The 22,645-nt window shown below is 55.8% G+C and overlaps 2 protein-coding genes across 2 annotated transcripts in view; one reads left to right on the plus strand and one right to left on the minus strand.

Moving 5' to 3' along the window:
- Nucleotides 1-22,645, minus strand: part of sox18 (SRY-box 18) — a gene marked incomplete at its 3' end in the record, with an annotated part of 354,190 nt that overhangs the window by 3,115 nt on the left and 328,430 nt on the right.
- tnfrsf6b (TNF receptor superfamily member 6b) lies at nucleotides 12,931-19,461 on the plus strand. The gene is given in 15 exon segments (NM_001127160.1): nucleotides 12,931-13,062; nucleotides 14,940-14,976; nucleotides 14,978-15,004; nucleotides 15,996-16,054; nucleotides 16,056-16,064; nucleotides 16,067-16,083; nucleotides 16,085-16,094; nucleotides 16,096-16,102; nucleotides 16,104-16,132; nucleotides 16,134-16,140; nucleotides 16,143-16,149; nucleotides 16,151-16,163; nucleotides 16,166-16,391; nucleotides 18,157-18,345; nucleotides 18,909-19,461. Coding segments are annotated over 14 exon segments (885 nt in total). The 5' UTR covers nucleotides 12,931-13,062; nucleotides 14,940-14,975; the 3' UTR covers nucleotides 19,193-19,461.

A 22,645-nucleotide genomic window follows, 5' to 3' on the forward strand; every position in this document is an offset into this window, starting at 1 on the left:
GAGAGGGCTGATGGGTAATGTTCCTGGCACCGGATGAGGGAGAGGGCTGATGGGTAATGTTCCTGGCACCGGATGAAGGAGAGGCTGATGGTAATGTTCCTGGCAGGGAGAGGGCTGATGGGTAATGTTCCTGGCACCGGATGGGGGAGAGGGCTGATGGGTAATGTTCCTGGCAGCGGATGGGGGAGAGGGCTGATGGGTAATGTTCCTGGCACCGGATGGGGGAGAGGGCTGATGGGTAATGTTCCTGGCACCGGATGAGGGAGAGGGCTGATGGGTAATGTTCCTGGCACCGGATGAGGGAGAGGGCTGATGGGTAATGTTCCTGGCACCGGATGAGGGAGAGGGCTGATGGGTAATGTTCCTGGCACCGGATGAGGGAGAGGGCTGATGGGTAATGTTCCTGGCAGGGATGAGGGGAGAGGGCTGATGGGTAATGTTCCTGGCACCGGATGGGGGAGAGGGCTGATGGGTAATGTTCCTGGCACCGGATGAGGGAGAGGGCTGATGGGTAATGTTCCTGGCACCGGATGAGGGAGAGGGCTGATGGGTAATGTTCCTGGCACGGATGAGGGAGAGGGCTGATGGGTAATGTTCCTGGCAGCGGATGAGGGAGAGGGCTGATGGGTAATGTTCCTGGCAGCGGATGAGGGAGAGGGCTGATGGGTAATGTTCCTGGCAGCGGATGAGGGAGAGGGCTGATGGGTAATGTTCCTGGCAGCGGATGAGGGAGAGGGCTGATGGGTAATGTTCCTGGCAGCGGATGAGGGAGAGGGCTGATGGTAATGTTCCTGGCAGCGGATGGGGGAGAGGGCTGATGGGTAATGTTCCTGGCAGCGGATGGGGGAGAGGGCTGATGGGTAATGTTCCTGGCAGCGGATGAGGGAGAGGGCTGATGGGTAATGTTCCTGGCAGCGGATGAGGGAGAGGGCTGATGGGTAATGTTCCTGGCACCGGATGAGGGAGAGGGCTGATGGGTAATGTTCCTGGCACCGGATGAGGGAGAGGGCTGATGGGTAATGTTCCTGGCAGCGGGATGAGGGAGAGGGCTGATGGGTAATGTTCCTGGCAGCGGATGGGGGAGAGGGCTGATGGGTAATGTTCCTGGCAGCGGATGAGGGAGAGGGCTGATGGGTAATGTTCCTGGCACGGATGAGGGAGAGGGCTGTGGGTAATGTCCGGCAGCGGATGGGGAGAGGGCTGATGGGTAATGTTCCTTGGCAGCGATGGGGAGAGGGTGATGTAATGTTCCTGACCACAGATGGGGAGAGGGCTGATGGGTAATGTTCCTGGCACCGGATGAGGAGAAGGGCTGATGGGTAATGTTCCTGGCACCATGGATGAGGGAGAGGGCTGATGGTAATGTTCCCTGGGCACCGGATGAGGGAGAGGGCTGATGGGATATGTTCCTGGCCACCGGATGAGGGAGAGGGCTGATGGGTAATGTTTCCTGGCAGCCGGATGAGGGAGAGGGCTGATGGGTAATGTTCTGGCAGCGGATGAGGGGAGAGGGCTGATGGGTAATGTTCCTGGCAGCGGATGAGGGAGAGGGCTGATGGTAATGTTCTGGCAGCGATGAGAGACGGGAGAGGGCTGATGGGGTAATGTTCCTGGCACGGATGAGGGAGAGGGCTGATGGGTAATGTTCCTGGCAGCGGATGAGGAGAGGGCTGATGGTAATGTTCCTGGCAGCGATGAGGGAGAGGGCTGATGGGTAATGTTCCTGGCAGCGGATGAGGGAGAGGGCTGATGGGTAATGTTCCTGGCAGCGGATGAGGGAGAGGGCTGATGGGTAATGTTCCTGGCAGCGGATGAGGGAGAGGGCTGATGGGTAATGTTCCTGGCAGCGGATGAGGGAGAGGGCTGATGGGTAATGTTCCTGGCAAGCTGGGTATGGGTAATGTTCCTGGCTCGGATGAGCTGGACCTGGCCTACTGGGCACTTCCTTCCCTCCCTCCTGGCATTCCTCCCTCCCCTGGCCACTTCTTCCTCTCCCGGCACTTCCTTCCCTCCCTCCCGGCACTTCTTCCCTCCTCCCTGGGCACTTCCTCCCTCCTGGCAACTTCCTTCCCTCCCTTCCCCGGCACTATCCTTCCCTCCCTCCCTGCAACTTCCTATACCTCTCCTCCCCGGCAGCTTCTTCCCTCCCTCCCTGGCAGCTTCCCTCCCTCCCCGGCACTCCTTTCTCCCTCCCTGGCACTTCCTTCCCTCCATCCCCGCAACTTACCTTCCCTCCCTCCCCGGCACTTCCCTTTTCCTCCTCCCCGGCTACTTCCTTTCCTCCCTCCCTGCATCTGTCCTTCCCTCCCTCCCCGGCATTTCTTCCCTCCCTCCCCGGCACTTCTCCTCCCTCCCCGGCCTTCCTTTCCTCACCTCCCGCGGCACTTCCTTCCCTCCCTGGCACTTTCTGCTTCCTTAGCTGGCACTTCCTTCCCTCCCCGCCTTCCTTCCCTCGCCTCCCCGGTCACTTTCCCTTCCTCCCTCCCCGGCACTTCCTTTCCTCCCTCCCTGGCACTCCTTCCCCTCCTCCCCGCATTTTCCTTCCTCCCCCCCGGCACTTCCTTCCCTCCCTCTCCCGGCGCTTTCCTTCCTCCCTCCCCGGCACTTCCTTCCTTCCCTCTGGCACTTCCTTCCTTCACTGGCACTTCTTCCTTCCCTGGCAACATTCCTTCCTCCGTCCCGACACTAGCTTCCTTCCCTCCCCAGACACTTCCTTCCCTTCCTCCCCTGGCACTTTCTTCCTTTCTCCCTCCCGCCCGGCACTTTTTCCTTCTTCCCTCCCTGACTGTTCCTTCCTCCGGCACTTTCCTTCCTCCCTGGCACTTATACCTCCTTAGTGGCACTTCCTTCCCTCCCTCGCACTTTTTCCTTCCCTCCCTGGCAACTACTGTTCTTCTTCCCTCCCCGGCACTCCTTCCTTCCCTCCCTGGCACTTCCTACCTTCCCTCCCCTGGCACTTGGGCGCAGATAAACACGCATGGCGACCCCTAACCGCATATGTGATACAATAAATACTACAGAGAGGAATTGTTCTGGGCACACAATAAAGCTGTACCCCATACTAGGCTGTCTAAGCGGAAACACTAGTGGCCCTCCCTACCGCATATGTATAACAATGACAAATATAGCAGAGAAGGATAATGTTCTGGGACACAATAAGCTGGTTACCCCCCATACTGTGCTGTCTAAGGAAACACTATGGCAACCCCCCTACCATATGTATATAATACAAATATACAGAGAGGAATGTTCTGGGCACACAGATAACTGTACCGCGCCATACTGTAACTGTCTAAGGGAAACACTATGGCACGCCCCTACCCATATGTATAAATACAAATATACAGAGAAGGAATGTTCTGGGCACACAATACAGCTGTACCCCCATACTGTACTGTCTAAGGGAAACACTATGGCACCCCCTACCATATGTATAAATACAAATATACAGAGAAGGAATGTTCTGGGCAAAACAATAAGCTGTACGCCCATAACTGTACTGTCTAAGGGAAACACTATGGCACCCCCTACCCATATGTATAAATACAAATATACAGAGGGAATGTTTCCTGGGCATCAGTACAGGGCAGTTGCATGGTTATGTGGGGGTGCCTGTGGGCAGTCTTGAGCAATCTCTATCTGATTTGCTTACAGAGGGCCCCGGTGTGTCTGCGCTGCAGCAGGAATGGATCTGTCCCGTTCAGTGCTCCTTGTGTCACTGGGCCAGTGCTGCTGGGCATGCTGGGAAAGGGCACTAAAGGTAGGTGTGTCTTTGATGCCACTTCTGGTGCCCTCTGACCGTTATTGTTCTGTCTGCTGCTATTGCTTCTAAACCTGTCCCGTCTCCCTCTCCACCAGGCTGCCAAGCTGTGTCCCCGGCTGCCGGGCACCAACCAACAAGAAATATCTGGCCGCAGGTGTTCTTCCTGGCAGCGGATGAGGGAGAGGGCTGAATGGGTAATGTTCCTGGCAGCGGATGAGGGAGAGGGCTGATGGGTATGTTCCTGGCACCGGATGGAGGGAGAGGGGCTGAATGGGTAATGTTCCGCAGCGGAATGAGGGAGAGGGCTGATGGGTAATGTTCCTGGCAGCGGATGGGGGAGAGGGCTGATGGGTAAAATGTTCCTGGCAGTGGATGGAGGAGAAGGCTGATGGGTAATGTTCCTGCACCGGATGGGGGGAGGGCTGATGGGTAATGTTCCTGCACCGGGATGAGGGAGAGGGCTGATGGGTAATGTTCCTGGCAGCGGATGTGAGGGAGAGGGCTGATGGGTAATGTTCCTGGCAGCGGATGGGGGAGAGGGCTGATGGGTAATGTTCCTGGCACCGATGGGGGGAGAGGGCTGATGGGTAATGTTCCTGGCAGCGCGATGAGGGAGAGGGCATGGGGTAATGTTCCTGGCAAGCGGATGAGGGAGAGGGCTGATGGGTAATGTTCCTGGCACCGGATGAGGGAGAGGGCTGATGGGTAAGTTCTGGCAAAGCGGATGAGGGAGAGGGCTGATGGGTAATGTTCCTGCACCGATGAGGGAGAGGGCTGATGGGTAATGTTCCTGGCACCGGATGAGGGAGAGGGCTGATGGGTAATGTTCCTGGCAGCGGGATGAGAAGGAGAGGGCTGATGGGTAATGTTCCGGGCACCGAATGAGGGAGAGGGCTGATGGGTAACTGTTCCGCACCGATGAGGGAGCAGGCTGATGGGTAATGTTCCTGCCAGCGGATGAGGGAGAGGGCTGATGGGGTAATGTTCCTGGCACCGGATGAGGGAGGAGGGCTGATGGGGTAATGTTCCTGCACGCGGATGAGGGAGAGGGCTGATGGTAAGTTAACTGGCACGGAACGGGGGAGAGGCTGATGGGTAAGTGTTCCTGGACGGGATGGGGGAGAGGGCTGATGGGTAATGTTCCTGGCACGGATGAGGGAGAGGGGCTGATGGTTAATGTTCCTGGCACCGGATGAGGGAGAGGGCTGATGGGGTAATGGTTCCTGGCATCGGATGAAGGGAGAGGGCTGATGGGTAAATGTTCCTGGCAGGCCGGATGAGGGAGAGGGCTATGGGTAATGTTCCTGGCAGCCGGATGAGGAGAGGCTGATTGGATAATATGTTCCTGGCACCGGAATGAGGGAGAGGGCTGATGGGTAATGTTCCTGGCAGCCGGATGAGGGAGAGGGCTGATGGGTAATGTTCCTGGCACCAGGAATGGAGGGAGAGGGCTGATGGGTAATGTTCCTGGCACCAGGATGGAGGGAGAGGGCTGATGGTAATGTTCCTGGCACCGGCATGAGGGAGAGGGCTGATGGGTAATGTCCTTGGCACGGATGAGGGAAGAGGGCTGGCATGGGTATATCGTTTCCTGGCAGCGGATGGGGGAGAGGGCTGATGGTAATGTTCCTGGCAGCGGATGAGGGAGAGGGCTGATGGGTAATGTTCCTGCAGCGGATGAGGGAGAGGCTGAAGGGTTATGTTCTGGCAGAGCAGGATGAGTGGAGAGGGCTGATGGTAATGTTCTGGCACCACGGATAGGGGAGAGGGCTGATGGGTAATGTTCCTGGCACGGAGTGAGGGAGAGCTGATGGTAAGTTTCGCTGGCACCGGGATGAGGAGAGGGCATGGGGTAATGTTCCTGGACACCGGAATGAGGGAGACGGGCTGATGGGTAAATGTTCTGGCACCGGAAGTGATTATTAGAGAGAGGATGAGGGGAGAGGGCTGATGGGTAATGTTCCTGGCAGCGGATGGGGAGAGGGCTGAATGGGTTAATGTTCCTGCAACCAGGATGGGGAGAGGGCTGATGGGTAATGTTTCCTGGCAGCGGGATGAGGCGGAGAGGCGTGATGGGTAATGTTCCTGGCACCGGAGGGGGAGAGGGCTGATGGGTAATGTTCCTGGCACAGGATGAGGGAGAGGGCTGATGGGTAATGTTCCTGGCAGCGGATGAGGGGAGAGGGCTGATGGGTAATGTTCCTGGCACCAGGATTGAGGGAGAGGGCTGATGGGTAATGTCCTGGCCCCAGAGGATGAGGGAGAGGGCTGATGGTAATGTTCCTGGCAGCGGATGAGGAGAGGGCTGATGGGTAATGTTCCTGGCACGCGATGGGGAGAGGGCTGATGGGTAATGTTCCTGGCAAGACGGAATGAGGGAGAGGGCTGAATGGGTAATGTTCCTGGCACCGGATGAGGAGAAGGCTGATGGGGTAATGTTCCTGGCACCGGATGAGGAGAGGGCTGATGGGTAATGTTCCTGGCAGCGATCGAGGGATGAGGGCTGATGGGTAAGTGTATCTGGCAGCGGATGAAGGGAGAGGCTGATGGGTAATGTTCCTGGCAGCGGATGAGGGAAGAGGGCTGATGGGTATGTTCCTGGCAGCGGATGAGGGAGAGGGCTGATGGGTAATGTTCCTGGCAGCGAGATGAGGGAGAGGGCTGATGGTAATGTTCCTGGCAGCGGATGAGGGAGAGGGCTGATGGGTAATGTTCCTGGCAGCCGGATGGGGAGAGGGCTGATGGGTAATGTTTCCTAGGCAAGCGATGGGGGAGAGGAGGTGAATGGTAATGTTCCTGGCCAGCGGATGAGGAGAGGGCTGATGGGTAATGTTCTGGCGCGGAAATGAGGGAGAGGGCTGAATGGGTTAATGTTTCCTGGCACGGATGAGGGAGAGGGCTGATGGGTAATGTTCCTGGCACCGGATGAGGGGAGAGGGCTGATGGGTAATGTTCCTGGCAGCGGATGAGGGAGAGGGCTGACTGGTAATGTTCCTGGCAGCGATGGGGAGAGGGCTGATGGGTAATGTTCCTGGCAGCGGATGAGGGAGAGGGCTGATGGGTAATGTTCCTGAGCAGCGGATGAGGGAGAGGGCTGATGGGTAATGTTCCTGGCAGCGGATGAGGGAGAGGGCTGATGGGTAATGTTCCTGGCAGCGGATGAGGGAGAGGGCTGATGGGTAATGTTCCTGCACCAACAGGAGGAATGAGGGAGAGGGCTGATGGGTAATGTTCCTGGCACGAGGAATGAGGGAGAGGCTGATGGGTAATGTTCCTGGCAACTCATGGATGAGGGAGAGGGCTGAATGGTAAATGTTCCTGGCACCGCGGGATGAGGGAGAGGGCTGATGGGTAAATGGTTTCCCTGGCAGCGGATGAAGGGAGAGGGCTGATGGGTAATGTTCCTGGCAAGCGGATGAGGGAGAGGGCTGATGGGTAATGTTCCTGGCAGCGGATGAGGGAGAGGGCTGATGGGTAATGTTCCTGGCAGCGGATGAGGGAGAGGGCTGATGGGTAATGTTCCTGGCAGCGGATGAGGGAGGAGGCCTGATGGGTAATGTTCTGGCAGCGGTGAGGGAGAGGGCTGATGGGTATGGTTCCTGGCAGCGGATGAGGGAGAGGGCTGATGGGTAATGTTCCTGGCAGCGGATGAGGGGAGGGCTGATGGGTAATGTTCCTGCAAGCGGATGAAAGGGAGAGGGCTGATGGGTAAATGTTCCTGGCAGCGGATGAGGGAGAATGGAGTTGAGAGAGGGCTGATGGGTAATGTTTCAGGCAGCGGATGAGGGAGAGGGGCTGATGGGTAATGTTCCTGCAGCAGGGATGAGGAGAGGGTGATGTATGGTAAGTTACCTGGCCTCACTGGCATAACTATCCTTCCCCGCTCCCTTCCTGGCACTTCCTTCCTCCCTCCCGTGGCACTTCCTCCCTCTCCTCGTCCTCCCGGACACTTCCTTCCCTCCTCCCTGCAGGCACTATCTTTGCGCCTCCTCTGGCACTAACTCCTTCCCTCCCTCGGCACTCCCTTCCCTCCCTCCGCAGGCACTTCTTCCCTCCCTCCTCCTGATCCTTCCTCCTCCCGGGCACTATCCTTCCTCCCTCCCTGGACTTCCCTCCCTCCCCGGCACTTCTTTCCTCCCTGGCCCTGGCACTCATTCCATTCCACTCCCTCCCGGCACTTCCTCCCTCCTCTCCGCCGGCACTTCCTTTTCCTCCCTACCCCGGCATTCCTCCTTGAACCCGGCAACTTCCCTTCCCTCCCTCCCCGGCATTTCCTTCCCTCCCTCCCCGGCACTTCCTTCCTCCCTCCCCGGATATTCCTTTCCTGCCCTCCCCGGCAGCTTCCTTCCCTCCCTGGCCACTTCTTCCTTAGCCTTGGCCTTCCTTCCTCCCCGGGCACTTCTTCCCCCTCCGGCACTTCTTTCCTCGCCCTCCCGCACTTCCTTTCCTCCCTCCCTGGCACTTCTTACCCTCCCTCCCGGCATTTCCTCCCTCCCCCCGGCACTTCTTCCCTCCCTCCCGGCACTTGCCTTTCCTCTCCCCGGCACTTCCTTCCCTCCCTGGCACTTCCTTCCTTAGCTGGCACTCCTTTCCCTCCCTGGCACTTCCTTCCCTCCGTCCCCGACACTTCCTTCCCTCCCCAGCACTTCCTTCCTTCCCTCCCTGGCACTTCCTTTCCTCCCTCCCCGGCACTTCCTTCCTTCCCTCCCTGGCACTTCCTTCCCTCCCCGCACTTCCTTCCCTCCCTGGCACTTCCTTCCTTAGCTGGCACTTTCCTTCCCTCCCCGGCACTTCCTTCCTCCCTGGCACTTCCTTCCCTTCCTCCCCGGCACTTCCTTCCTTCCCTCCCTGGCACTTCCTTCCTTCCCTCCCTGGCACTTCGCTTCCTTCCCTCCCCGGCGGCTTCTCCTTCCCTCCCCGGCACTTCCTTCCTTCCCTCCCTGGCACTTCCTTCCCTCCCTGGCACTTCCTTCCTTAGCTGGCACTTCCTTCCCTCCCTGGCACTTCCTTCCCTCCCTGGCACTTCCCTCCCTCCCTGGCACTTCCTTCCCTCCCTCCCCGGCACTTCCTTTCCTCCCTCCCTGGCACTTCCTTCTCTCCCTCCCCGGCATTTCCTTCCCTCCCTCCCCGGCACTTCCTTCCCTCCCTCCCTGGCACTTCCTTTCCTCCCTCCCTGGCACTTCCTTTCCTCCCTCCCTGGCACTTCCTTCTCCCTGGCACTTCCCTCCCTCCCTGGCACTTCCTTCCCTCCCTCCCCGCACTTGCTTCTTTCCTCCCTCCCTGGCACTTCCTTCTCTCCCCTCCCCGGCATTTCCTTCCCTCCTCCCGGCACTTCCTCCTCCCTCCCTGGCACTTCGCTTTCCCTCCTCCCTGGCACTTCCTTTCCCTCCCTCCCTGGCACTTCCTTCCCTCCCTGGCACTTCCCTCCCTCCCTGGCATTTCCTTCCCTCCCTCCCCGGCACTTCCTTCCCTCCCTCCCCGGCACTTCCTTCCCTCCCTCCCCGGCACTTCCTTTCCTCCCTCCCCGGCACTTCCTGCCCCTCCCCGGCACTTTTCCTTTCTCCCTCCCCGGCACTTCCTTTCCTCCCTCCCTGGCACTTCCTTCTCTCCCTCCCCGGCATTTCCTTCCCTCCTCCCGGGCACTTCTTCCCTCCCTCCTGGCACTTCCTTTCCTCCCTCCCTGGCACTTCCTTCCCTCCCTCCCGGCACTTCTTTCCTCCCTCCCGGGTGGCAACTTCCTTCTCCTCACTGGCATTCCTTCCCTCCCTCCCCGGGCACTACTCCTTCCTCCCTCCCCGGCACTTCCTTCTTGCACTTCCTCCGCTGGCACTGTTCCTCCTCCCTCCCTCGGCACTTCCTTCCTTCCTCCCTGGCATTTCTTCCCTCCCTCCCCGGCACTTCCTTCCCTCCCGCACTCCTTCCTTCCCTCCTGGCACTTCCTCCCCTCCGGCACTTCCTTCCTCCCTCACTCCCCCCGGCCATTACTTGCCTTCCTTAGCTGACTTCTTCCGCTCCCCCCCGGCACTTCCTTCCTTCCCCTCTCCTCCTGGGCACTCCTCCTCTGCACTTCCTCGTCCCGGCACTTCCCTTCCTTCCCTCCTGGCACTTCTCCTCGCCCGCACTTTCCCTCTGACTCCTCTCCCGCCTCGGCACTATCCTTCCCTCCCACTGTCCTTCCCCATCCGGCACTTCTCCCTCCTGCACCCCCTGTCGGCATCCCTCCGACTTTTTCCCTCGCACTTCCCCGACTCTCCTTTCCTGGCATCTCTCTCCCCGGCATTCCTCCATATAGACTGCTGTGAATCTGTTTACCCCCCCCCCCCATATTACAGAGCTGCTGTGTATCTGTTACCCCCCGCCCCCATATTAAGAGCTGCCTGTGTATCTGTTACCCCCCCCCCAATATTCAAGAGCCTGCCTGTGTATCTGTTACCACCCCCCCCCAATATTAGAGCTGCTGTGTATCTGTACCTCCGCCCCCCAATATTAAGAGCTGCTGTGTATCTGTACCTCCCCCCATATTCAAGATGCTGCTGTGTATCTGTTCCTCCCCCCGACCGATATTAAAGCTGCTGTTATATCTTGTTACCCCCCCCCCATAATTAAGGGCTGCTGTGTATCTGTTCCCCCTATCTCCTTGTATCTGCCCCACCCCATATAAGCGCTTGCTGTGTAATCTGTTACGCCCTTCCCCCCCCCATATTAAGAAGCTGGCTAGTGATGATAACCCGCCCCCATATAAGAGTCTGCTGTGTATTGGTTACCTCCGCTCCGCCCATAGAGCTGGCTGTGTGATCTGTTACCCCGCCCCATATTAAGAGCTTGCTTGTATCTGTTTACCTCCCCCCCCATATTAGAAGCTGCTGTGTATCTGTTACCCCCCACCCATATTAAGGAGCTTGCTGGTGTACGTTACCCTCCCCCCATATTATAGAGCTTGCTGTGTAATCTGTTACACCCCCTGTCCCCCATAATTAAGAGCTGCTGTGTAATCTGTTACCCCCCCCCATGAATTAAAGAGCTGCTGTTGTATCCTGTTACCCCCCCCCCCCATTATTAGAGCTGCTGTTGTAATCTGTTACCCCCCCCGTCCAATATTAAAGAGTCTGCTGTGTATCTTTACCCCCTCCCCATATTAAGAGCTGCTGTGTATCTGGTTACCCCCGCCCATATTAAGGAGCTGCTTGTATCTGTTACCTCCCTCCCCATCATTAAGAGCTGCTGTGTATCTGTTTAACCCCCCCGCCGATATTAAGAGCTGCTGTGTATCTGTTACCCTCCCCATATTAAAGCTGCTGTGTATCTGTTACCCCCCATATTAAGAAGCTGCTTGTTGTATCTGTTTACCCCCCCCCATGATTAAGAGCTGCTGTGTATCTGTTACCCCCCCCCCCATATTAAGAGCTGCTTGTGTATCTGTTACCCCCCCCCATATTAAGAGCTGCTGTGTATCTGTACCGCCCCCCCATATTAAGATGCTGTGTATCTGTTACCCCCCCCCCCATATTAAGAGCTGCTGTGTATCTGTTACCCCCCCGCCCCCCATAATTAAGGGAGCTGCTGTGTATCTGTTACCGCCCCATATTAAGAGCTGCTGTGTATCTGTTACCCCCCCCCCACATAATTAAGAAGCTGCTGCTGTTCGTTACCCCCCCCATATTAAGGGCTCTGTGTTATCTTTTACCCCCCCCCATATTAAGAGCTGCTGTGTATCGTGTTACCCCCATATTAAAGAGCTGCTGTGTATCTGTTACCCCCCTGCCCCCCATATTAAGAGCTGCTGTGTATCTGTTTACCCCCCCCCCCAATATTAAGAGGCTGCTGTGTATCTGTTACCCCCTCCCCCCATATTAAGAGCTGCTGTGTATCTGTTACCCCTCCCCCCCATATTAGAGGCTGCCTGTGTATCTGTTACCCCCCCCCCCCCATATTAAGGGCTGCTGTGTATCTGTTACCCCCCCCCCCATATTAAGAGCTGCTGTGTATCTGTTACCCCCCATATAGATGCTGTGTATCTGTTACTCCCCACATATTAAGAGCTGCTGTGTTGATCTGGTTACTGTTACCCCCCCCCTATTAAGAGCTGCTGTGTATCTGTTACCCCCCATATTAAGAGCTGCTGTGATCTGTTACCCCCCCCCATATTAAGTAGCTGCTGTTGTATCCTGTTAACCCTCCCCCCCCATATTAGGGCTCTGTTATCTGTTAGCCCCCCATAGTGTAAGAGCTGCTGTGTATCTGTTACCCCCCCCCCCATATCTAAGAGCTGCTGTGTATCTGTTACACCCCCCCCATATTAAGGGGCTGCTGTGTATCTGTTACCCCCCCCATATTAAGAGCTGCTGTGTATCTGTTACCGCTGTTACCCACGCCCCCCCCATATTAAGAGAGTGCTGTGTTATCTGTTACGCCCCCCCCCCCATATTAAGAGCTGCTGTGTATCTGTTACCCCCCCCCATATTAAGAGCTGTGCTGTGTATCTGTTACCCCCCACCATATTAAGGAGCTGCTGTGTATCTGTTTCACCCCCCCTCCGCCCATATTAAGAGCTGCTGTGTATCTGTTACCCCCCCCCCCATATTAAGAGCTTGGGCTGTGTATCTGTTACCCCCCTGCCCCCCCATATTAAGTGTTACCCCTGTCCAATCATTATAGTCCTGTGTGTCCCATCGCTATGGGGGTCAGTGTCTGTGGGCACATCCCTGCACTGCTGGTTCCGACTCCTGACACAATGTAGGAGACTGGGGGCAGAAGGGGCAGAGAAATGGAAGAGGTGGGGGTTACAAGGCTGCAGGGAGAGAGAAAGGGCAATAAAGGAGGGGAATGGGGAGGGGCCAAGGAGGGGGGGCAAGTTAAGGAGATGAAAATGGAAGTAGGAGAGGAATGCAGGGGCGGAAGGGCACAGGTACCGGGGGCTGCACAGAACATCGGCGGCGCGGGGGGGGGGGGTCTATAATTTATTATAAAAGATTCTCTTACCCCCCCATGCCCCATATCATGTGAGCCCTGGGACTTCTGTTCCGCGGAGCTTACACTCAGTTATACAGAAACAGGGAAGGGCAGTGAGGGGGGGGCAGATTATTACTGCGGGGGGGGGTCTCTGTACAGAAGTGCCCCCCCCGGCCCTATAATACCGAACACTGGGGGGGGGGGGGGAGAGCTTTCCTGTTCGGAAGCTGCGGGACTGCCCCCGGCGATTCTGCTGAGTAGTGTGTGAGTCACTCGGATCGACCCTCCCCGTATCGGCCGTATATATCACCTGCCCGGGGCCCGCAGCCCGGGAATCGCACCGACTCCGAGGTGAGCGACTTGCGGCAGCTCCGTGCTCTGCCATTGTACCTGGGGGAGCGGTCTGTGGGGCGAATCCGTATATAGTCCTGTGGCATACTATAAGGCCGGTCTCGGCGCGCAAGTTATACCGTCATAGGCTATCTGTGAGGGGAATATCCTGTATATGGGGGTCGTGACATATACCTGTATATAAGGGGTCTGCGGGGGCAATATACCTGTAGTATTGGGGTCTGTGTGGGCAATAATACCTGTTCATTACGGGGTCTGTGGGGCAATACTCTGTGTATTATAGGTGGTCTGTGGGGCAATATTATCTGTCTATAGGGGTCGATGTGGGGCATTATACCTGTAATATAGGGGTCTTGTGGGGCAAATAATACCTGTATAAGGGGTCTGGTCGGGGGGCAATAGTACCTGTATACTAGGGTCTGCTGGGGCAAGCTATACCGTATATAGGGTCTGCGGGGGCAATATACCTGTATATGGGTCTGTGGGGGCAACATACCGTATATTAGGGTCTGTGGGGCAAGTATTCTGTATATAGGGGTTGTGGGGCGTAACTGTAAGTCTGGGGGCAATATACTTAAAGGGTCTGGTGAATATACGAGGGGTCTCTGTGGGGCAATATACACTTGTATATAGGTGGTCTTGTGGGCGCAATATACCTTGTATAAAGGGGGTCTGCGGGCGATTAGCTGAAATGGGCTTGGACAATATACCGCTACTATAGGCGGTCTGTGGGGGCAAATACCCCTGCTATTAACTACGCGGGTGCTCTGTCTGCGGGCAAGTACTACCTGTATTATAGGGGTCTGGGGCCGTCAGGGCTGGGCAATATACCTGATATATCAGGGTCTGTGGGCAACTTATCAGCTGTATAATAGGGGTTCTGTGGGGAGGCAGATATACCGTGTATATAGGTGGTCTGTGGGGCAATATACACCTGTCCTATTGAGGGGTCCCTGTGAGGGGTCAAGGTAATACCTGCTATATAGGGGTCTGTGGGGACATTTCTAAGATGTATCACGGGGTCTGCTGGGGCAAATATACCCTGTATATAGGGGTCTGTGGGGGCAATGATACCTGTATATACGGCGCTCCTGTGGGGGCATACTACCTGTATATAGGGGCGTCTCGTTGGGGGGCAATATAACCTGTGTATTAGGGGTTCTTCTGTGGGGCAATATACCTGTATATAGGGGTCTGTGGGGCAATATACCTGTATATAGGGGTCTGTGGGGCAAATATACCTGTATATAGGGGTCTTTGGGCATAATATACCTGTATATAGGGGTCTGTGGGGCAATATACCTGTATATAGGGGTCTGTGGGGGCAATACACTCTACCTAGGGTCGGGGATATAGTCCTGATGGGCTGTCTGTGCGGGGCAATATACCTGTATATAGGGGTCTGTGGGGGAACACGATATGGGGAACTGATATATAAGCGGTCTGTGGGGGCAATGTTATTAGCCTGTATATAGGGGTCTGTGGGGGCATATATCTGTAGTATGAGGGGTCGTGGGGCAATTTCCTGTATATCTAGGGGTGTCCTGTGGGGCCGGCATAGACTCTGCCGTAGGTCCTCAAATAGGGGCTTATCTGATCTATAGCGTCTGGTGCACTATATCACATATAGGCGTCGTCCGCATTATACCCGATCAGGGGTCTGCTGGTGGCATATATCCTGTATATAGGGGTCATGTGGGGCAATATCTTGTATATAGGGGTGGCTGTGGGGCAACTAAAATGACCTGTCATATATAGGGTCCTGTGGGGCGGAATATATGCTCTACATGGGAACGGGGCACTATTCTCATAATATCTGGACGAATGTGATCATGGCGGGGGACTCAAGGTGTCCTTCGTAATTAATCTCTTCCACGAAGCCCCGGCGACTGATACACCCAGCGAGATGACAATTGTGGTTCCCACGGGCGGGATCACTGGCACAGAGTAAGCTCTTACCCTGGGCCCCGCCCGCTGCTGCCCCCGATCCATAGTAACTCTAACCCTAACTCTAACACGTTCGCATTTATTATTTACAGTCAATCCCCCTACATACACTTGCCCATGTAAATGAGTTGCCCCCTCCTTCAGGCACCCCCTCACTACACTGGCCGGCATGTAAACTATTGCCCCTCATAAGGCACCCCCTCAACATCACATGCTGCCCATGCCTAAATATTGCCCCCCCTCAGGCACCCCCTCACAGTACACTGCCATATAAGCTATGCACCCCCCTCAGGCACCTCCCTCACCACATCACATTCTCGCCACTGTAAACTTTGCCCACCCTTCAGAGCACGCACATCCGCTCACATACACTTGCCCATGTAAACTAATTGCCCCCCCTCAGGCACCCCCCCAAAACAAGCTGCCCATATAAACCTATTGCCACCCTTGCAGGCGACCGCTCCCTCACATACACTGCCCATATAAACTATTTGCCCCCCCTCATGGCACCCCCCCATCCATACCTGATCAAAACTATGCCCCTCAGTCGCCCAGCACCCCCAAACGGATACATAACTATTGCCCTCGCCCGCACCTCCCTTGGCACATGACCTGCCTCATCATACACTATTGCCCCCCAGATACCCTCAACACTGCATATTAAAGCAGCCCCGCCCTCAGGCACCCCCTTCACATGACGCTTGCCCATATAACAACCTCAGGACCCCCACTTGGGACGGATTGCTTCGGCGTGATGGCATGACACAAAATAACTTCCCCTTTAATATGACACCGCCCCCCCCCCCAATTCCCAAGTCACTATGATTGGTACAGGGACCATCCTGGTGTAACTAGAGGTCTGAGGTGCAACTCCCGCCGGGAGGGCATTAGCCTGGGGGCAAAAAACCCCCCCGCCGTTTCGCCCCCATGGTGCACTTCCTTGATGCAAGCCCTGGAGAGCCCGGCTACTCACTGTGTGTGTTCCCACAGCTGGCACTTTGCTCCCTGCTCGTGGCCCTGGCACAGACTGGCACCGTCGAGTTGACCCACCTTACACAGTGAAAGATTGGTGAGGACCGGAGAGTCTGCTGACCCTGCAGTATGTGCCAGCCGGGCAGTCCGTTTGGCAAAGATTGCACTCCCCTCGCACAGCCGCCAACGCAGTGCCAGCCTTGCCCACAGAACCACTATACCCAGTACTGGAACTACCTGGCCAAGTGCCGCTACTGCAACGTCTTCTGTGGGGACAGCGAGCGGGTACAGCACGAGTGTAATGCCACCCACAACCGCGTGTGCCAGTGCCAAGCCGGGTACCACCGGGGCTCCCACTTCTGTGTCCCACATAAAGAGTGTGGCCCCGGGCACCGGGTTTCACAGGAAGGTGAGTGGCACAACATGGGCATTCTGGGACTTCTGCCTTCCTGCCCCATGATACCCCAGGTATATACCCCCCTCTCTTAACATCCACATGTTGGGCTCTATGATTTCTCCCTTCTTGCCCCAAGCATATACCCCCATCCATATTTATGTACTATTTACTCCCCCCCCGGTATATACCCCCATCCATATTTATGTACTATTTACTCCCCTCCCCCCCTGGTATATAACCCATGTAACCCCGCCCCCCTGGGTATATACCCCCATCCATATTTATGTGGTATTTACTCCCTCCCCCCCTGGTATATACCCCCATCCATATTTATGTGGTATTTACTCCCCTCCCCCCCTGGTATATACCCCATGTAACCCCGCCCCCCCGCGTATATACCCCCAATCCATATTTATGTACTATTTACTCCCCCCTTGCGGTATAATACCCCCAACCATATTTATTGTCTATTTGTACTCCACTCCCCTGGTATATCCTCGACCCGCCCGCCCTGCCATCCACCTTCTCGGGTATTATACTCTATTAGTCCCCTCCCCCATGTACCCCCCCGGGACTGGTTATATACCCCATCCATCATTTATGTGTGTAATCTTAGCTCCCTCCCCCCTGTTATTATATCCAGCCTACGCAAGCCTCGCCGAACGATGTCAGTCGCCTTAGTATGTGTATTTACCTCCTACCCAACCATCTCATGGGTACTTATAGATCCTGACCCCGCCCCCCCGTGAATGCCATAAAGTAAGTACCCTCCACCTATACTGTGCCCCCTACGTGATAAAGGTATTTACGCCGAAGCACACCCCCGTATATCTCGCAGTGTAATCGCACGCCCCCCCCGCGTATACCCAGCCCATCTTCATTCTTATAGTTGACGTAGTTTTACTCCCCTGCTCCCCCCTGGTATATACCCCCATCCATATTTATGTGGTATTTACTCCCCTGCCCCCCCCTGGTATATATACCATGTAACCCGCGCCCCCCTGGTATATACCCCCATCCATATTTATGTGGTATTTACTCCCCTCCCCCCCTGGTATATACCCCATGTAACCCCGCCCCCCGGTATATACCCCCAACCATATTTATGTGGTATTTACTCCCCTCCCCCCTGGTATATACCCCATGTAACCCCGCCCCCCCTGGTATATACCCCCCCATCCATATTTATGTGGTATTTACTCCCCTCCCCCCCTGGTATATATCACCCCCATGTACCCCCGCCCCCCCGGTATATACCCCAAACCAGAATATTTATGTGGTATTTACTTCCCCTCCCCCCCTGGTATATACCCCATGTAACCCGCCCCCCGCGCTGCGGTATATACCCCCATCCATATTTATGTGGTATTTACTCCCCTCCCCCCCTGGTATATACCCCCATCCATATTTATGTGGTATTTACTCCCCTCCCCCCCTGGTATATACCCCATGTAACCCCGCCCCCGGGTATATACCCCAACCATATTTATGTGGTATTTACTCCCCTTCCCCCTCCTGGTAATAACCCATGTAACCCCGCCCCGCCTGGTATATACCCCCATCCATATTTATGTGGTATTTACTCCCCGCCGCCCCCCCTGAGTATATACCCCATGTCACCCGCGCCCCTGGTATATACCCCATGTCACCCCGCCCCCCCCTGGTATCAATTCCCCATGTCACTCCCCGCCCCCCCAGCTGGTATATACCCCATGTTCACACCCCGCCCCCCCTGGTATATACCCCATGTAACCCTGCCCCCTTCTGCCAATTGCAGGGACTGCAGAATCCGACACGGAGTGCGCCCCCTGCCCCCCCGGAACCTTCTCCGACCGTCTGTCCTTGGAGAAACACTGCCGACCCCACGCCAACTGCTCTTCTCTCGGCCTGGAGACCAACGTGCCCGGGACCCCCCACCATGACACCCTATGTACCCGCTGCCTGGGGCACTATAATCTCCAGGAGGGTAAGTTACCCCTACTGTCCCGGTCTCCTAATTCTTCCCCCAATCCTTCTGCCTCTCAGCATCTTCCTTCATCTCCTCGGCCTCCATCTGTCTCTAAATTCCACCCCCAGCCTCTCAGTAACTCCTCCCACTCCTCAGTCTCTAAGTTCCAGCCTGTCAGAAACTCCTCCCACTCCTCAGCCTCTAAGTTCCAGCCTGTCAGAAACTCCTCCCACTCCTCAGCCTCTAAGTTCCACCCTCAGCCTCTGTCAGTAACTCCTCCCACTCTTCAGCCTCTTGGACTCAACCCCCCCTTTTTTTCCTCCCTCTCTCATTCCTTAATCCCCAACCAAAGCCTCTATGTCTCTGCCTCCCCCATTGGCCGAGTGTCCCACCGATCTGCCTCCCCCATTGGCCGAGTGTCCCGCCGCTCCTTCTCCCCCATTGGCCGAGTGTCCCGCCGCTCCTTCTCCCCCATTGGCCGAGTGTCTCGCCGATCCTTCTCCCCCATTGGCCGAGTGTCTCACCGATCCTTCTCCCCCATTGGCCGAGTGTCTCACTGATCTGCCTCCCTCTCTCCCCAGTGAATGCAGAATGTGATGAGGCTGTTCAGGATTTCTTGGTCCATCAGAAATTGGGTCCCCGTCGCATCCGGCGCCTTCAGCAAAGCCTGAATGGTCAAGACAAGGTGGGGAGGGAGGCGGAGCCTAACAGGAGACTCAGACATTCCGTGGCGCAGCTGAGGGCCACCCACCCAGACAAGCCCCTCCTACCCACACTCCTGCCAATCCTGCGCAGAGCCGGACTGGGTCACTTGGAGGAGGAGTTACGGATCCGCTTCTTGCAGCACCCGGATAGGTTGGTGTGAGCGACGGACTGGCCATTCCTTCTGCATTAACAGTGGCCCCTGTGGCCCCCCAGCTGTTACTGAGCCTCAGCTCCCAGAATCCCCTGTAACACACTGCACAGACTCAGTAGCGCCCGGCGCAGGGTTGCGGTGGATTCTGCCCGACTCTAACTGGGTCTTGTACCCCCACGGGGCAATTAATACTGACAGAGACAGCACTGAAAGGGTTAAAGAGTTTTTAGAAGAAAAGACTGTTTTTCATCATAATATAAACAATTGATGGTTTTGTACGGAATGTCTGTGTCATGTGACTCATGGGCTTCCCTGGGCCCCCCGTGTTCTGCCTCCACCTCTCCAGTTCTAACAGTTCCCCCGCTATAGTTCCAGGGGTACCCAGGGCACAAATAAGCACTCACCCCAAATCCCCCCCTAACTGGCCTTCAGGCTGGGCCCCCTTAGCCCATAACAAGGTTACAGATATATAGAAACATTGGGGTAACAGTCACCCCGCTATAGTTCCAGGGGTACCCAGGGCACAAATAAGCCTACCCCCAAATCCCCCCCTACTGGCCTTCAGGCTGGGCCCCCTTAGCCCATAACAAGGTTACAGATATATAGAAACATTGGGGTAACAGTCACCCCGCTATAGTTCCAGGGGTACCCAGGGCACAAATAAGCACTCACCCCAAATCCCCCCCTAACTGGCCTTCAGGCTGGGCCCCCTTAGCCCATAACAAGGTTACAGATATATAGAAACATTGGGGTAACAGTCACCCCGCTATAGTTCCAGGGGTACCCAGGGCACAAATAAGCACTCACCCCAATCCCCCTAACTGGCCTTCAGGCTGGGCCCCTTAGGCCCATAACAAGGTTACAGATATATAGAAACATTGGGGTAACAGTCACCCCGCTATAGTTCCAGGGGTACCCAGGGCACAAATAAGCACTCACCCCAAATCCCCCCCTAACTGGGCCTTCAGGCTGGGCCCCCTTAGCCCATAACAAGGTTACAGATACAGAAACATTGGGTAACAGTCACCCCGCTATAGTTCCAGGGGTACCAGGGCACAAATACCCACTCACACCCAAATCCCCCCCTAACTGGCCTTCAGGCTGGGCCTCCTTAGCCCATAACAAAGGTTAACGATATATAGAAACATTGGGGTAACAGTCACCCCGCTATAGTTCCAGGGGTACCCAGGGCACAAATAAGCACTCACCCCAAATCCCCCTAACTGGCCTTCAGGCTGGGCCCCCTTAGCCCATAACAAGGTTACAGATATATAGAAACATTGGGGTAACAGTCACCCCGCTATAGTTCCAGGGGTACCCAGGGCACAAATAAGCACTCACCCCAAATCCCCCCCTAACTGGCCTTCAGGCTGGGCCCCCTTAGCCCATAACAAGGTTACAGATATATAGAAACATTGGGGTAACAGTCACCCCGCTATAGTTCCAGGGGTACCCAGGGCACAAATAAGCACTCACCCCAAAGTACTGAGCCGGACAGGGGGGGGCGCTATACGCTATAGCCATACAGTAAGTACTAGGGGGCCCGCTGGCTGGATCTGTTACCTGCCCCTTGGGGCTTATTACTGATTATACCCTAAATCTGTCGCACTGGGCATTTACTTGGGTCCCTCAGAAAGTGGAGAGCAGTAGTATAAGGAATGGGGTGGAGCTAATGTGCCTGATAAGCTCCTCCCCCTGTTTAATCTCTCCACCCCCCCATTGTGTCTAGCAGGCTCCAGGCACTGGTGAGCAGATATGGGGTGGGGGGGCAGTAAATGTGAAGTTACTATTCCCCCCAATAGGGTGCAGGGGCGGAGCCGAGTCCCTCGACAGTTGAGTGCAAGCAGTCTGGGCTCTACGCTGCTCCATGTTTCTGGGTGGAGGGGAGGCCACGGATTGGCCAAGGGGAAGTAAAAATAGAATTTGTGCGTAATTGTGGGTCACTCCTTGCGCAACTGGTGCTTCTATATTTAACCCCTCGCCCACTGTGACTCAGGGACGGGGAAATACCTCAGGCAGGAATTACCTGTTGCGCAGAGTTTCCTGGTACCGTGCCCAGTTCTGTACGGGCTGAGTCACTGCCCCAACTGGCACGGAACCCTCACAGCCCAACCCGCCCCACTGACACCCAGGCACAACCCAACATCTGCCCCTTGGTCCTACCCCCCCCATTACTCTACAGTTGGTACTGCCAGGGCCTGGCGCGACTCCCTGCAACCTCCTCCTGCCCACAGCAAGAACCCAATAGGGTACGGGGGGGTGTGGGGCAATCAGTGTGGGGCAATCAGTGTGGGGCAATCAGTGTGGGGCAATCGGCCCAGCCCAGTTTAACCAAAGGGACAGAAAGAGACCGTGAATGAGCAAATATTTATTCATTTCAGATCCTCAGGTTATTGGGGTGTCAGCAGGATTGGGGGGGGGTGTAGCTCTCCCCTAATCCCCCCTAACTGGCCTTCAGGCTGGGCCCCCTTAGCCCATAACAAGGTTACAGATATATAGAAACATTGGGGTAACAGTCACCCGCTATAGTTCCAGGGGTACCCAGGGCACAAATAAGCACTCACCCCAAATCCCCCCCTAACTGGCCTTCAGGCTGGGCCCCCTTAGCCCATAACAAGGTTACAGATATATAGAAACATTGGGGTAACAGTCACCCCGCTATAGTTCCAGGGGTACCCAGGGCACAAATAAGCACTCACCCCAAATCCCCCCCTAACTGGCCTTCAGGCTGGGCCCCCTTAGCCCATAACAAGGTTACAGATATATAGAAACATTGGGGTAACAGTCACCCCGCTATAGTTCCAGGGGTACCGGGCACAAATAAGCACTCACCCCAAATCCCCCCCTAACTGGCCTTCAGGCTGGGCCCCTTAGCCCATAACAAGGTTACAGATATATAGAAACATTGGGGTAACAGTCACCCCGCTATAGTTCCAGGGGTACCCAGGGCACAAATAAGCACTCACCCCAAATCCCCCCTAACTGGCCTTCAGGCTGGGCCCCTTAAGCCCATAACAAGGTTACAGATATATAGAAACATTGGGGTAACAGTCACCCCGCTATAGTTCCAGGGGTACCCAGGGCACAAATAAGCACTCACCCCTAATCCCCCCATAACTGGCCTTCAGGCTGGGCCCCCTTAGCCCATAACAAGGTTACAGATATATAGAAACATTGGGGTAACAGTCACCCCGCTATAGTTCCAGGGGTACCCAGGGCACAAATAAGCACTCACCCCAAATCCCCCCCTAACTGGCCTTCAGGCTGGGCCCCCTTAGCCCATAACAAGGTTACAGATATATAGAAACATTGGGGTAACAGTCACCCCGCTATAGTTCCAGGGGTACCCAGGGCACAAATAAGCACTCACCCCAAATCCCCCCCTAACTGGCCTTCAGGCTGGGCCCCCTTAGCCCATAACAAGGTTACAGATATATAGAAACATTGGGGTAACAGTCACCC

The sequence above is a fragment of the Xenopus tropicalis genome, chromosome 10 (assembly GCF_000004195.4).
Source record: "Xenopus tropicalis strain Nigerian chromosome 10, UCB_Xtro_10.0, whole genome shotgun sequence".
In the NCBI taxonomy this organism is placed as follows: domain Eukaryota; kingdom Metazoa; phylum Chordata; class Amphibia; order Anura; family Pipidae; genus Xenopus; species Xenopus tropicalis.